This window comes from Anarhichas minor, unplaced genomic scaffold (genome assembly GCF_050575085.1).
Source record: "Anarhichas minor isolate MPS153535 unplaced genomic scaffold, ASM5057508v1 ptg000067l, whole genome shotgun sequence".
Taxonomy (NCBI): Eukaryota; Metazoa; Chordata; class Actinopteri; order Perciformes; family Anarhichadidae; genus Anarhichas; species Anarhichas minor.
Genome location: NW_027466513.1, coordinates 4417501 through 4432500, shown reverse-complemented (window position 1 = coordinate 4432500; position 15000 = coordinate 4417501). Strand labels below are relative to the sequence as shown.

Sequence of the window (15000 nt, the reverse complement as noted above, 5' to 3'; positions counted from 1 at the left end):
AGGTGAACTCAGGCGAGCAGGTAGGTGCTCGGTCGTATTGATCCGGGTGAAGGGTTCGATTGATGCTGTCGGTTTGATCTGCCGGTCTCTGATTGGCCGAGGCTGATTGTGTGAAAAACAGCGACTACAATCATCAATTTAATTTAGGTGGAAATTCAGTAGACGATCGACCGAAGTAATTCTTTACTGAACTACAAGCGGGCTTCATTATTTTCTGTTCTTTGGTGCTCTGCTCACAATCACAACGTCACCACACAGATGATTTGAGGTTATGTGTGACCTGCTCACGGACTGCAGGCGCAGATTAGCTCTCTAGCTGACTTGAAATATTGATAAATGTGCACTTTCCCTGGTAAATAGATAAATAAATGGATAAATAAATGAATAGAGATAACTTTAATAATCACAAAGGAAATTGTTGTGCCAGAGATTGATCAAAAGTTACAACAGAAGAAAAAGAAGAAACAATAACAGTAAAAAAAAAATGTATTTACTTACTTACTTATTTAAAACTTATTTAAACAATAGAGTGATAATGAAAATAGTTTCCCTGTCGTCACTACAGTATGACTTGGATGTTGAAATAATACGATTTACAAGTGAGAAACTGGTAATTAATCACAGTAACTCTGAACATTAGGAGTGGAGTAATGTGAGACGTCAGTGAGTCAAACTAGAGCCAACGTCATCAGCTAATATTAGTTTATCATAGATATATATTAGTAAAGAAATGTATGTCGGCCGATAAGAGTTTTGTCATCAGCTTATATGTATATGTTCTATGTGTATGTGTGTGTGTTCGCAGTTATCTCGGGACTGTAAGGTGGAGGTTCAGAGGATTCTCCACCAGAGGGCGCTGGATGTGAAGTTGGACCCTGAGCTGCAGAAACGCTGCATGACCGACCTCGGCAAGTGGTGCAGCGAGAAGACGGACGCTGGACAGGTGAGACAAACGCGTACTGCTGCTGCTACTAATGGTATCTGATACAACCAGGAAGCAAACCTCTGAGTAAGAAGAGTGAAGCCAAAGCTTCATGTGTTAAAGCTGCATTCTCTCTAGTGTCCACCAGGGGGCGACTCCTCTGGTTGTATAGAAGTCTATGAGAAAATGACTCTACTTCTCTCTTGATTTATTACCTCAGTAAACATTGTAAACATGAGTTTATGGTCTCAATCTCTAGTTTCAAGTCTTCTTCAATACAGCATGATGTTCATTTAGTACATTATGGTCCATTTAGAGTCAGACAGACCATAAAGCAGGGGATGCTTTAGGGGCGGGGCTACACAGTGATTGACAGGTCTCTACCACGATGTTGTCCAGTCTGGGAGGTCTTCTTGTCTTCGTCTTTTAAACTTTAACCCTTTCACAGAGTGTTCTCACTTCATGGAAGTTAACTGACCCTTCGATCAGTTGACTTTGCGGTTGATTGTCTCTAGTTTCTGCACGTTTTCGGAGGAGGAGATACATACAGTATGTTCATAAAACGTTACGTCTCTATGTAGAAACCTGTGGAGCTAACGTTTGTTTACAGTGAAAACTCATCAGGAACCTTTAAGAAAACAAACATTGAAACAATTTAAAGATCTTTACAGGAAGGTTTTTGCATGTTGTAACAGTTTAAATATGTATCATCTAGATATTACTGACCATGTGTGTGTGTGTGTGTGTGTGTGTGTGTGTGTGTGTGTGTGTGTGTGTGTGTGTGTGTGTGTGTGTGTGTGTGTGTGTTCAGGAGCTGGAGTGTCTGCAGGATCACTTGGAGGACCTGGTCTCTGCCTGCAGGGAGGTCGTGGGCAACCTGACCGAGCTGGAGTCTGAGGTCATTAGCACTAAGCGACATTGTGGAGATCAGGTGTGTTTCTTTGTCTCACCGGCACATGTTGAGCTTCCTGTTCCTCTCCGTTCACTGCAGGACGTCCAGATCGACGCTCTGCTCATCCGAGCCTGCGAGCCCGTCTCTCAGGCTTACTGCCACGTGAGTACATGCACCTTCATAGAGACGAAATAACAACAGAAGAGACAAACAGCTGGTCGTCTGATGCAGGAAATACAGCAGCAATGAATCCTAAAGCCTTTGTATTCTGGTAACAATACAATAATCATAGAAAGAGAAGAGAAACAGGAAATACCCAGAAATAACAAGAGTCTGTGTGTCTGTGTGTGTGTGTCTGTGTGTGTGTGTCTGTGTGTGTGTGTGTGTGTGTCTGTGTGTGTGTGTCTGTGTGTGTGTGTCTGTGTGTGTCTGTGTGTGTGTGTGTGCGTGTCTGTGTGTGTGTCTGTGTGTGTGTGTGTCTGTGTGTGTGTGTGTGCGTGTCTGTGTGTGTGTCTGTGTGTGTGTGTGTCTGTGTGTGTGTGTCTGTGTGCGTGTGCGTGTCTGTGTGTGTCTGTGTGTGTGCGTGTCTGTGTGTGTGTGTCTGTGTGTGTGTGTGTGTGTGTGCGTGTGTGTGTGTGCATATCTGTGTGTGTGTGTGTGCGTGTCTCTGTGTGTGTCTGTGTGTGTGTCTGTGTGTGTGTCTCTGTGTGTGTGTGTGTGTCTGTGTGTGTGTGTGTGTGTGTGTGTCTGTGTCTGTGTGTGTGTGTGTGTGTGTGTGTCTGTGTCTGTGTGTGTCTGTGTGTGTGTGTCTGTGTGTGTGTGTGTGTGTGTGTGTGTGTGTGTCTGTGTGTGTGTCTGTGTGTGTGTGTGTGTGTCTGTGTGTGTGTGTGTGTGCGTGTCTGTGTGTGTGTCTGTGTGTGTGTAGGATGTGGCTGATATCCAGATCGATACCGGTGACCTGATGGAGTGTTTGGTTCAGAATAAACACCAGAAGGAGATGAACGACAAGTGTTCAGTCGGCGTTACACACTTCCAGCTGGTCAGTCTCTTCTTCCTCCTCTTTGTTCAACTATTAGTATTATTTTATAGTTTCACTTAAATGTGTGTATTTGACATATTTGATCAACGTAGTGTTGTGCCTGCTCCATATGTTATATTAATATAAATGTAAGGGCCTTTACAGCTTTAGTAGGGGTGAGTTTGATGATTGTTCTTTAAATTTATAGTTAGAATCCGTTTCAGATATTTCTTACGTGAACAGTTGATCCAGCAGGAGTTAGTGAACGCTGGCGTCTGAAGCAGCTGCTCCTTCACGTAAACACCGTGTTGCTCTGCTGGTTTCTAGAAGACTGTGACGCTTTAACGGGTCCCTCGGGACATTTAGTGGTTACAACGTCCAGCAGGACAACAGAGAGACAATGGAGGACACCGGTGATGAGCCTGTCTCGCTGTGGTTGTTGCTGTTCGATATGACCGATGACAGTAAATGCTCAACTTTCAGGTCCAGATGAAGGATTTCCGGTTCTCCTATAAGTTCAAGATGGCCTGTAAGGAGGACGTTCTCCGCTTGTGTCCAAACATCAAGAAAAAGTGAGTTTGATTTCCATGGAAACATCCAGAAAACTGGAAACTTAAAGTTGACACTTGACCTTTACGCCGCAGGGTGGACGTGGTGATCTGCCTCAGCACCACGGTGAAGAACGACACGCTGCAGGAGGCCCGGGAGCAGCGGGTCTCACTGAAGTGTCGTAAACAGCTGCGAGTGGAGGAGCTGGAGATGGTACCACACACACACACACACACACACACACACACACACACACACACACACACACACACGTTTGTAAGATAGACCTTACAGTGTGACAGCGTGACTCTCCTTCCTTCTCAGTCGGAGGACATTCGTTTGGAACCAGAGTTGTACGATCCGTGTAAGTCCGACATCAGCCGTCTGTGTCCCAACGTGGCCTTCGGTAACGCTCAGGTGAGGAGCGTCTGGGAAAAGAAAAAGAAAAAGCATTCTGTTCATGTTTGTGGTGTTAAACTCCTCCTCCTCCTCTTCCTCTTCTTCCTCTTCTTCCTCCTCCTCCTCAGATGATCGAGTGTCTGAAGGAGCAGAAGAAGCAGCTCAGTCAGCGCTGCCACCAGCGGATCTTCAGGCTGCAGGAGGTCGAGATGACCGACCCCGAGCTCGACTACCAGCTGATGAGAGTCTGCAAGCAGATGATCAAGGTGGGAGGAGGGAGGGGGGGGGAGGGAGGGAGATAAGGATTTTTACTTCTAATACCAAGAGAACATTATGGAATTTAAATTTCCAATAATTCATTTTGTGCAACATAAAATGCATCGTAAAACATGTTTTTGTTTTGGTTTAATGTGTTTAAAAGATTTTATAGTTTAATAATCACAAAGAGAGTCACTACGATGTGAGACACAGAGAAATTGTTCTACAGAAGTCCAACCGGGAGAGAAACAAACCCTCAGGTTAGATAACATGTAAATGTGTTACCTGAACTCTCTGTTGGAAACATCCGTCACAGGTTACAGACCGACTTCCTTTAAGTATTCAGATCCTTTACTGAAGTAAAAGTACCAAAACAGCCATGTCAGAATACTACGTCACAAGTTAAAGTAAAAAGAACAGAACAGAAGTGTCAGCATTACGTTCCTCAGTGCTGCAGGAAGTGAGACCTAAAACCAGGAAGTGAGTCTTCGTACCTCGGTTCTCTCGTCTCAAAGTGATTTTGGTTCGATGTCTGAAATAAGATCCGAGTTCAACACGAGCTCCTAATTAAATGTCTTACAAAATCACAAAAGTTCAATCTTTAACAACGTGCTGTAGTTTATAAACTCATCACATGTTTTTCATTTACAATATAAATCTCAGAAAAGTAACTACAGCTGTCAAATAAATGTAGCGGAGTACAAGTATAAAGTATCAGACAATAGAAAGTTAAGTCAGTCAGCTGAGCAGTATCTGAGTGACGATAGATAAAGACACAGTTTGATAGATGATCTAAATAAAGTGCTGGTTTGTAATAAAACCATTAAAATGATCCGTGAAGCCTTGAGGTCTGACCGGTTGATGGAACGCTCGTCTCTCCTGCAGCGGTTCTGCACCGACGCCGACGCCCGGAACGTTCTCCATTGTCTGAAGCAGAACAAGAACAGCGAGCTGATGGATCCCAAATGTAAACAGATGATCACCAAGAGACAGATCACACAGAACACAGGTCAGTTCACAAGGAGGCAGGAAAGGAGAGGGAGGGAGACGGGAAACCTCCCAGACTCACCTCTTCCTCTTCCTCATCCTCCTCCTCCTCCTCTTCCTTCCTTCCTCCTCCAGACTACAGGTTGAACCCGGGGTTGAGGAAAGCTTGTCGAGCTGACATCCCAAAGTTCTGCCAGCCGATCCTGAACAAAGCGAGCGATGACAATGAGCTGGAGGGTGAGGTCATCGGCTGCCTCAAACTCAAATATGCCGACCAGGTGAGTCCAGGTCCTCCATCAGGGTCCTCCATCAGGGTCCTCCATCAGGGTCCTCTGTGATATAAGATAGTAACAGTGAGACACAATACAACGCACTAAACTGAATGTGTTTTCTTAAATGGTGTGTTTGGTTCAGAGGTTGTCTCCAGACTGTGAAGACCAGATCAGAGTGATTCTCCACGAGTCAGCGCTCGACTACAGACTCGACCCACAGCTGCAGATGCACTGCACAGATGAGGTACACACACACACACACACACACACACACACACACACACACACGTTTCCATCACTTTAGAGGACATTACATTGACTTACATTCATTTTCTGCAGACTTTACCTTTTAATAAACTTATGATTTATTGTGGATTTATTTCTCTCGTTTCCTCTCCTCCTCTTCTCTCTCATTCCCTCCATTCTCTTGTTTCTTCTCGTTTCTTCACCCATTTCCTCTTTCCTCTCTTTTCCTATCCTGTTTCTTTTTTCCTCTCCTCTCCTGTTTCATCTCCTCTCCTCACCTATTTCCTCTCTCCTCACTTGTTTCTTCTCCTCATCTCCTCACCTTTTCCTTTCTCCTCCTCTCCTCTCCCTACCCGTTTCCTCTCTCCTCACCCGTTTCCTCTCCCCTCTCCCCTCTCCTCCCTCCTCCTCGTCTCCTCCTGCAGATCTCCAGGTTGTGTGCGGAGGAGGCAGCAGCTCAGGAGCAGACCGGTCAGGTTGAGGAGTGTCTGAAAGTCAACCTGCTGAAGATCAAACATGAAGCCTGTAAAAAGGTCAAAATATGATCCATCGTTGTGTCCGGTGAACTCATTTAGGATTATTAGTCCCAGAAGTATCGATGATCATTTGATCTGGATATTCATGAGACAGTAGATAGTTCACAATGAAAGGACTCCTATGAACAACTAGTTCAGTGAGTTAACATGTAATCTTTAGAGTTTGTTGATTTTTCATTATAATAATAAAACTCCTCCTCCTGGTGGTGTGTTCAGGTGTCCGTAGACTGTAGGATAAATGCATTAATTAACCAACAAGACAGTGGTTTGCTTTAGAAAACAAGCTTGTAAAGATGGATGACTATACTTTCTCTTTTAAACATTTTGGTTCCAGAAAACTGAGCCGTCTTCCTCCCGTCTTTGTTGCAGGAAGTCCTGAACATGCTGAAGGAGAGTAAGGCGGACATCTTCGTGGACCCGGTCCTCCACACGGCATGCGCTCTGGACCTCAAACACCACTGTGCCGCCATCACACCCGGCAGAGGACGACGTGGGTGCTCTCACACAGCACATTTAGATCTGTGTGTGTGTGTGTGTGTGTGTGTGTGTGTGTGTTTGAACTCATTGCTCCCTCTCTCCGTCCAGAGATGTCGTGTCTGATGGAGGCGTTACAGGACAAGAGAGTTCGTCTGCAGCCGGAGTGCAAGAAGAGACTTCAGGACCGCATCGACATGTGGAGCTACGCTGCAAAGGTGAGACACCAGGAGGAGAAAGTTTATTTATCTTAGTTTATTAAAAAATGTAAATCTGGAGGCACCAAATTTGAAACCGATGCTTCATGTGTTAAAGCTGCATTCTCTCTAGTGTCCACCAGGGGCCGACTCCTCTGGTTGTATAGAAGTCTATGAGAAAATGACTCTACTTCTCTCTTGATTTATTACCTCAGTAAACATTGTAAACATGAGTTTATGGTCTCAATCTCTAGTTTCAAGTCTTCTTCAATACAGCATGATGTTCATTTAGTACATTATGGTCCATTTAGAGTCAAACAGACCATAAAGCAGGGGATGCTTTAGGGCGGGGCTACACAGTGATTGACAGGTCTCTACCAGAGACGTATACGGCGTCTCTACGTCACTCCTCCTCAGTCCATATATGGTCACTTCCTGTTCACTGGTTGCAAAAAGACAAGTTGGCGACGGCCGTAATGCCAAACTCGACAAAGCGTTTTTCATGACAGTCGTAACCCGCCCCCTCCGTCCTGCAGGTGGCGCCAGCAGAGGGCTTCTCAGACCTGGCCGTGCAGGTGATGACGTCGCCCTCCAAGAACTACATCCTGCTCATGATCGCACTGAGCGTGTGCGTCCTCTTCCTGGTGGGGCTGCTGTGCGGTCGCATCACCAAGCAGGTGACGAGAGAACTGAAGAACCGGTAGAGGACGAGAGCGCTCCGACGTAAGAAAAGAAAGACTTGACTCCTCGCACCTTCCTCCTCCTCCTCCTCCTCCTCCTCCTCCTCCTCCTCCTCTTCCTCCTCAGATGCCCGGTCTGTAGACCAGCCGTCCTGCACAGTGCCAACGCCAGCGACCACATCTGGAGCTCCTTTGTTTATTCGCTGCTGCTGAATATTTGCATCAAATGCAAAAAAATGAAATCACAAAAATCGTCATTTGGGCATCTCCGGATCAAACGGATCATTTTTTTTCTTGACGATCATATTTTCCCTCAACAATAAATCTGCTTTTTTCCCCCCCGAGGATGTTTTTCGAGGTCGTCCGGCATCTCTTAAGTTGCTGAATAAGCGCTGCTCATGATGGGACTGAGGGCAGGATTGTTTCCCGTGGAGCCCGGATGCTTTTATTCTTTCCTGATATTTAACTGAAGACTGGAGCATGTAGAGCAACAGGAAGTCGTTTCTTCCTGAGCGACTAGCGGACGCCTGAAATCACACTCAAACGTTTGGGTTTTGAGTCTTTGAGACGAGCCCGTTGCTTTTCCTTCACCCTTCATCATGAAGTCCTCGCCGCTCGTGGACCGGATCACGTTCTTCTGGATTCTTCCGTTTTCAACATGTCGCCCCCCCGTTCTCTGTTGCCTTTAATGAACATAATCTGTCACGTAACACACAGAGAGGCTTCATCTTCTGCAGTTTATATCTGAACAGACTGCTGGTTCTCTCTGCATACTAAGCTCCTTTATTTTCAGAGGTCAGAGGTCAGACCTGACTATTAAACCTGCACTGAGCTGCCAACACGTTGAGATGATTTCAGGCCCAGTTCCAAGTTGTATTACCTCGACAAAAAGAAAAGAAGGAATGCGTTTGTCTACGTTTAAAGTGTATTTACACTCCTGCATGTACACAACCGGTAGATAAACTTCAAACGTGAGCCAAAACACTGTCTGAAATTGGCACATTTCAGTTTTTGAAATGTGCCAATTTACACAGAAAGAGATGAAAAATAACAGCCTTCTCTCTTAAAAATAGCCTGAAGGGGTATAGCCTAGTTTAGCATAACACCTGGCTCTGTCTAAAGCTAAAACATTCACTCACAAACATCAGTTATTATAATTATCGCACCGCATCTCATTAGTTTGATCTGTACACAAATCGAAATGTTAAAGTCTAGTGTTTGGGGTTTAGCGCCTCCTAGTGGTGAAGTTTCAGATTGCAGCCAACTGAAACTTCATCCGTGTGTTGACGCTAAAAACATGAAAGTCTTTCTGTGGAGTCGGTGTTTGGTTTGTCCAGCAGCCGGATGTGGTGACTTCCTGAAGTCTTCATGGGTCAACAGAGGCCCCACAATAAGATGTTATCTCAATACTTTAGTCAATGTTCGATCTTGTTGCAATGCTGAGTATTGCGATAAAATATATTGCGATTTATGGCCTTTTTTTCAGTTTGTCAACATCTGTTTTATCTAAAACAATAAAGTTTCCGCTCACTTCAGCTATTCGTCAGTCGAGCAGACAGACGGACCAACACTACGTTATTGTTTTTTGCAATACTTATATAATAAGAGATCCATACTTGGCGTCCGTGTATCGATACAATATTGTTACGCAAGATATTAAGATATTATGCTGCATCAATTTCTTTTCCCCCCGCCCCTCCTGTTTATGTACAAATCAAACAAACATGACATGTTCGTCAGTGATCTGTTGACGGGAGCGTTTTTAACTTTGGACAGAGCCAGGCTAGCTGTTTCCCCTTGCTTCCAGTATTTATGCTAAGCTAAGCTAAGCTAACGGCTTGTTGTGCTGCGTCCAAGAACTAAATTTAAAGCTGCTGTAAACGGTCTCGACCGCCGTCCTACGACCTGAAGCTTGAGCGGTCTAATATCAGATGTACTGGGAGACTTTAACCAAGTGACATTAAACAAACGTTACATCGTTAGCGCCTCATCGTGATCTAAATACCGTTATTTTATTATTTGATGCATTTTAGAAAAAGGCAACAAAAAGTAAGATTAAAGAAAAGTTACAAAGAATGTTTGACTTAAATGAATCAAAGCCGGATGGAACAATCTGTGTATTTGACTTTTTATTTTTATTAGACATGACCGTGTTCTTTCTTTTGCAGGTAAATGACTTCAGTTGTAACTAAAGAGATGCAAACATTATTAGTATGTTTTTCTGCTTGATGAATATTTAATTTTGCACTTTAACTCGACCGACGTCACACTGAGCCTCGTTCATCTCGTTCATTTGTAAAGAAAAAAAAAAAAAAGATTTCTAAAAAGTAACCTCAGCTTTGTTTTAATATTAATATTTGTGAACGATTTTACACAGACGAGTAGCGTGAGCCGCATCAACACAACGTTTTCTGCTCATTTACAGAAGCTGCAGAACGTTCTGGAGGGTTTCTGAGCGTCTTCATAACCACCGTTGTCTCCTCGTGAACAAACTTTATCGCTGTGCTTTTTCTTTCTACATGACGCCGCGGGAAACGACCACGTAACAGATTTATCATTGTGAAGTTTGATTTTGCTGTACAGATAAAAATTTGTCAATTTAATAAAACCGTCTGCTGACTTTCGTATCTTTGACTCGAGCTCAGTTTTTATTTTAATATTCCTGATGTCAGGGTTTATCAAACTGTTTTATTATAAACTAAATATCCATCAACCAGTCATGTAAAGTAACTAAGTACATTTACTAAAGTACAACATTGAGGTACTTTTTCCACTTCTACTCCTTTGTATTGTCGTACTTTTCAATAGTTACATTGCAGATTCTGATAAATATTAAAATCAACAAATACATTACGATGTCATATTATAGATTCAAATAAAACTTTATTGATCACAAAGAAAGCCATAAGCAGATAAAGTGAATAGTTATAAATTGCTCCACTTTTACCAGCAGCAACATTAAAATGAACTCATTTATGCATCAATAATTATAATCTAATATTATGAAATGATCCATTCTGCTCAATGTGTTGAAGTTTTGGTACATTTTGATGCTCCGAGTCTGCTGTCAAGTAAATATTTGAATGCAGGACTTTTAAGTAGTATTACTACTTTTACACAAGTAGAGTTGTGAGTACTTCCTCCGTCACAGAATAAGAACTTTCAGACGGTCTGAACATTTAACAATAGGTGATGTTGTTGTTATTTGAACCACCAGGTGTCAGTTGGACATGTCAGGGTGTGTGTGTGTGTGTGTATATATATATATATATATATATATATATATATATATATATATATATATATATATATATATATATATATATATATATATATATATATATATATATATATCCAACTTTGAGTCCCGTAACATCATCAATGGAAACAATAGAAAACAACTTTTACCTCCAGAACCAGAGGCGCCTAAAATATCTCCTCCCAGCTCTAAACTCTACCACATGCTTACCTGAACACTCTGCAGGATGTTATATCATATATATGTTATACTGTCACGACAGTACGAGGACAAAAGAGAAAAAAAGAGAAAAACCTCCAGCTGCAGAAAGCTCTTTATTGTTGCTTCCCGCTTTACGTTCTGTACACGTTATAGTTTCTTAAAGCAAAGGAAAGAATGAAGAAGCAGCTCTGTAGTGTTTTAATGATCCCTTAGGTGGGTTAGCTGTCGGGATGCTGACATCAGCAGGACAGAGGAGGCTCCTCACACACAAACCACAAACTTACACATAGAAAATACCCCAAAACCTGACAGAATATTATCACTTATTATTCCAGATGTTTGAAGTGCGTGTGCTTCGTGATCGCAAAACTAAACTAGCAACAAGAAAATCGAAACAGTCAGCTTTACTGAAATGAAGAGAGTTTGCTAAATTAAAGAGAATAAATTAGAAAGTAAGAAGATTTGACTATAAAAATGCTATTCTTTAAAAAAAAAAAGAACCGGTAGCGACAGTTTACAGGTCAATAATCAAAGTTGACTTCATATAAACATACAGCTAACACGTTAAAAGTGAAAGAAAGTGAATTCAGTGTCGCGCCTAAAAACCTACAAAATAACTGAAGCGAACCGCCGTCGAGCTGAACGAGCCAATCAAAAGCTAGAACACTCTAAAGTCCAGGTACCGGGAGATTCTACTGGTTTCTACTGGGAGCGGTGGCTCCTCGGTCAGACACTTAAGGCACCGACAGTCTGTTCATCGGGTTTGTTTCGTCTCTTTTGATTCAAGCAGCTGAGCGGAGAGGATGATGAAGATGAAGAGGTGCCTCAAGCTGCAGTTCCTCAAACGGCCACTAGGTCAAAGACTGAAAACTACTGAAAAAAGTCCCACATTTTCTTTTAAAATTATATTTTCCCCACAAGAAGTTAATTTTATTTAATAAAAATATAGTTTTATGCCGACGGGTTGAGAAAACTACAGCGAGCAGCCGGTTAGCTTAGCATAGCATTTGGACCGGAAACAGACGACGGATTGTTACACAAGTAGTTAAGCTTGTAACTGGGTCGTGACTAGAAGTTGACCCACGAGTTGCAAAAGATGAGCAATAAACTCGAATGGTTAACTTTGCGGTTGAGTTTTTGCAATTTTAGACACACGACCGTGTAACTGAGCATTCGCTAAGTCCCGCCTCTCGAACGCAGACTGGCCAATCATAGCGTAGCATCAGCCAGCTCCGACCAGGTTCCCGACAGCTGGGGGCGGGGCTTAGAGAAGGTTCAATTAGTTGTTTCTTGCCAAAATGCATCCTGGGAGTTTGAAACTTTGACTTTTTAAATCAGGGAACCAAATATTTTCTAAAACAGTAATCTTTTGTACCGGTGATTCAAATCAAGAGTTTCTGCAAGAGTTTTCTCGTTTAACATTCAATTAACAAAAATTAATAAGACTTTTAATTCCAAAAGAAAGTCTTTAAACTTCCAGTCTTTATGCTAAGCTAACAGGCTGCTGGCTTTAGTCTTACGTGAGATATGAAAGTGGTATCCAGCTTCTCATCCAACTCTGCAAGATTCATCAATTTCTTTCAAAATAAGCATGTGTTTGATTGACAGATGTTTCAACCAATCACAGTCAGCCCTGTTGATGACCTCACCCAGGTCTTGTCCTCTTTGTGTACATGTGGATTTTCTGACTCGAGTAACTGAAAAAGATGCCGAAATCCACAACGTCCCGTGTTGTGTTGTTTGAGTGTCTGTTCGTGTCGGCAGGACTCCGGACTTCGACCTCGGTCTGAGGCTGATTTTCAAAAACACAGCTCAAAGAAAAGAAAAACAAACTCTGTGACGAGTTTTACAGTCAGTTGCACAAACCGTCTGGTTTCACCGTCTACACATCAGCTTCTCATTGGTCCTGGCATCTCGAGTGTAGTTGTACCGTTGGCTGGGTGACCGGAGAGGGGCGGGCCATCAGGAGGCGGCGGCCTGGACGTAGTTGGCGGGGTAGAGGCCGACCTGGCCGCCGCTCAGCTGTCCTTTACACCAGCCCTGCTCGTCCTCCTCACTCATCTTCAGCAGCTCCTCGCCTGGAGGGAAGACGGTGGTCAGAAACGTTCAAGCAAAGCATTTAGATACTGCGCACTGAAAGTGTGAGGATGCCATCTGTCCCTGTTCATCAGTGATCTGGACCTGGTTCAGGGTAAGCTTTTATAAACTAAGGTCCCTCCCTCTGCGGTCCCATCAGGTCCCATTAACTCGGTGTCCCTCTAAACTCACGAGGACGGACTACAGCTCCACAGAGCCGCCTGGTGAAACTCAACCAGGACGTCAGCTGAGAAGAGAGTCTCCACACAGACCTGAAGGAAGTGTTTTAGCCTCATCGTTGGTCTACATATTACTACGGAAGCCCTGTGAGGACAGTGAGAAAGATATTCTGGTGCTCAATTATCTCAACAGGTGAATACAACGTTTAGTCAGGATAATCTTTCAAAGTATCTCAAACGTTTTTTTAATCTATGAAACAAAAAACTTTTGTCAGAAACATTTTTAATGTTTGTTGTTGTAATACTCACTTTGGCCACAAGAGGCTGAAGTGCACCACTTTCCCATGTTCTAACTAAGACTATACGTTTTAACTTCTCCATGCACTCTAACCGTATACTATTGTTATTAACATATTGTGTGTTAGCAAGTTATGTAAATCAAAACTCACATGGAAGAGAACACGATGCTTATAGTCTTACTCAGAACACGGTGTCGAGGTGCGCTTCAGCCTCTTGTGGCCAAAATGAGTATTACAACAGCAACCACTTAGAAAGATGATCCTGACAAAACTCACAGCTTTAAATATATAATAATAATAATAACAATAATAATCCTCCAAGCATCAGAACACACAAAGAAGAACAATCGTACACATCATTTGCTGATGAAAGCCATTCATCAAAACAACAAATAAACTGAAGTCTTATTGTTTTACATTGTATTTCTTCATAACTGTGCGTAAAGTCTTTATTCACATAAAAGAGACTTTACTTGACTCACAGACAGACGAGGATGTTTATTGATCGTTAGTTTAAAACATCCAGCGGAGGAAGTATTTAATAAAGTGTTTAAACTAAAACAGGAAACTAGAGCAGCAACTCACTCCATCAAAATAAAAGCATCAGTCCTCTGACTTTCTGCTTTTATTTCCAAAGACGACAGATGACGTGAAGCTGCTCACACATCGGTCACTCGCATCATGCAGAGAGTTAGAAATCATTTGACCATTTCTGCCATAATGAGCCAAGTCACAGAAATACATGAGTTTAATATCTTATGTATGAAGACTTATTCTCTTTGGTGCATTTGATCATCAGCACTCATGAAGCCACGTGTTCGACATGAGTGTGTGTGTGTGTGTGTGTGTGAAGGTGTTAAGACGAGGCATCACAGGCGAACAAAGAGACAAAATAAAATCATATTTTCAGGCTCTTAAATATTAACTTTCTTCTGTTCGGATGTGTAAATATGTTTGTTTTTGAAGCTGTGAATTCATAAAAATGTGCAAAGTTAATAGAAAGGAATTAATTCTCTCATTTAATTGTGATAAATATCTTTAAGGATAAACTAAATATCTTTTATATTCATCTTTTCAGAGTCACAGTATAAAGTACACAACAAGTTCACAACAAGTACACACGGCCATATGTAGTTTAAAAGTGCTACTTCCTGTCTTTACATTTACCTTATTATGTTATTAAGTCAAATTATTCACTACATCAATGTTTAAACAACATAAAGCAAACTGCATGGAAACTATTTATTAAAAATAATATCGTTTTTTGAGAATGAATTCAGTATCACAAAACATAAAACAGTATCTCAATATTTTCTTACATAGTATAACATCCTGAAAAGAGCCAGTCTGCATAATGATTACTTTTAGTACTTTAAAATACTTTGGTGGTAATACTTTAGTACTTTTACTGAAGCACTGCGTGCAGGACTTTAACGTGTAACAGAGTATTTATATTCTCTGCTTTTAGTACTTTTATTTGGATGAAAAGTTTTATTCTGATGTTTTTAGTGCCGCTGATTATTTCCATTGTTTCTATCGTCTGTTTTGCACATTTT

General features: G+C 42.2%; 2 protein-coding genes and 1 long non-coding RNA gene across 5 annotated transcripts in view; 1 reads left to right on the top strand and 2 right to left on the bottom strand.

Annotated features, from left to right (window-relative positions):
* Positions 1-2544, bottom strand: part of LOC142934241 (uncharacterized) — a 4553-nt gene extending 2009 nt beyond the window's left edge. The window contains exon 1 of the long non-coding RNA XR_012947696.1: positions 1873-2544. This is a non-coding gene — a long non-coding RNA (uncharacterized LOC142934241). The remainder of the gene's footprint in view (positions 1-1872) is intronic.
* LOC142934238 (Golgi apparatus protein 1-like) overlaps positions 1-10057 on the top strand; it is a 22465-nt gene extending 12408 nt beyond the window's left edge. The window contains exons 12-26 of the mRNA XM_076078721.1: positions 806-943; positions 1734-1820; positions 1914-1976; positions 2740-2853; positions 3316-3404; positions 3477-3594; positions 3706-3798; positions 3909-4046; positions 4924-5047; positions 5161-5303; positions 5440-5541; positions 5969-6076; positions 6449-6569; positions 6665-6771; positions 7287-10057. Of these exons, the coding sequence (XP_075934836.1) occupies positions 806-943; positions 1734-1820; positions 1914-1976; positions 2740-2853; positions 3316-3404; positions 3477-3594; positions 3706-3798; positions 3909-4046; positions 4924-5047; positions 5161-5303; positions 5440-5541; positions 5969-6076; positions 6449-6569; positions 6665-6771; positions 7287-7454 (1713 nt within the window). The 3' untranslated portion in view covers positions 7455-10057. The remainder of the gene's footprint in view (positions 1-805; positions 944-1733; positions 1821-1913; positions 1977-2739; positions 2854-3315; positions 3405-3476; positions 3595-3705; positions 3799-3908; positions 4047-4923; positions 5048-5160; positions 5304-5439; positions 5542-5968; positions 6077-6448; positions 6570-6664; positions 6772-7286) is intronic.
* Positions 10058-10984: 927 nt separating this feature from the next.
* Positions 10985-15000, bottom strand: part of pacsin3 (protein kinase C and casein kinase substrate in neurons 3) — a 26313-nt gene continuing 22297 nt past the window's right edge. For all 3 annotated transcript variants that reach the window (XM_076078626.1, XM_076078624.1, XM_076078627.1), the window contains one exon: positions 10985-12968. In XM_076078626.1, the coding sequence (XP_075934741.1) occupies positions 12853-12968 (116 nt within the window). In that variant the 3' untranslated portion in view covers positions 10985-12852. The remainder of the gene's footprint in view (positions 12969-15000) is intronic.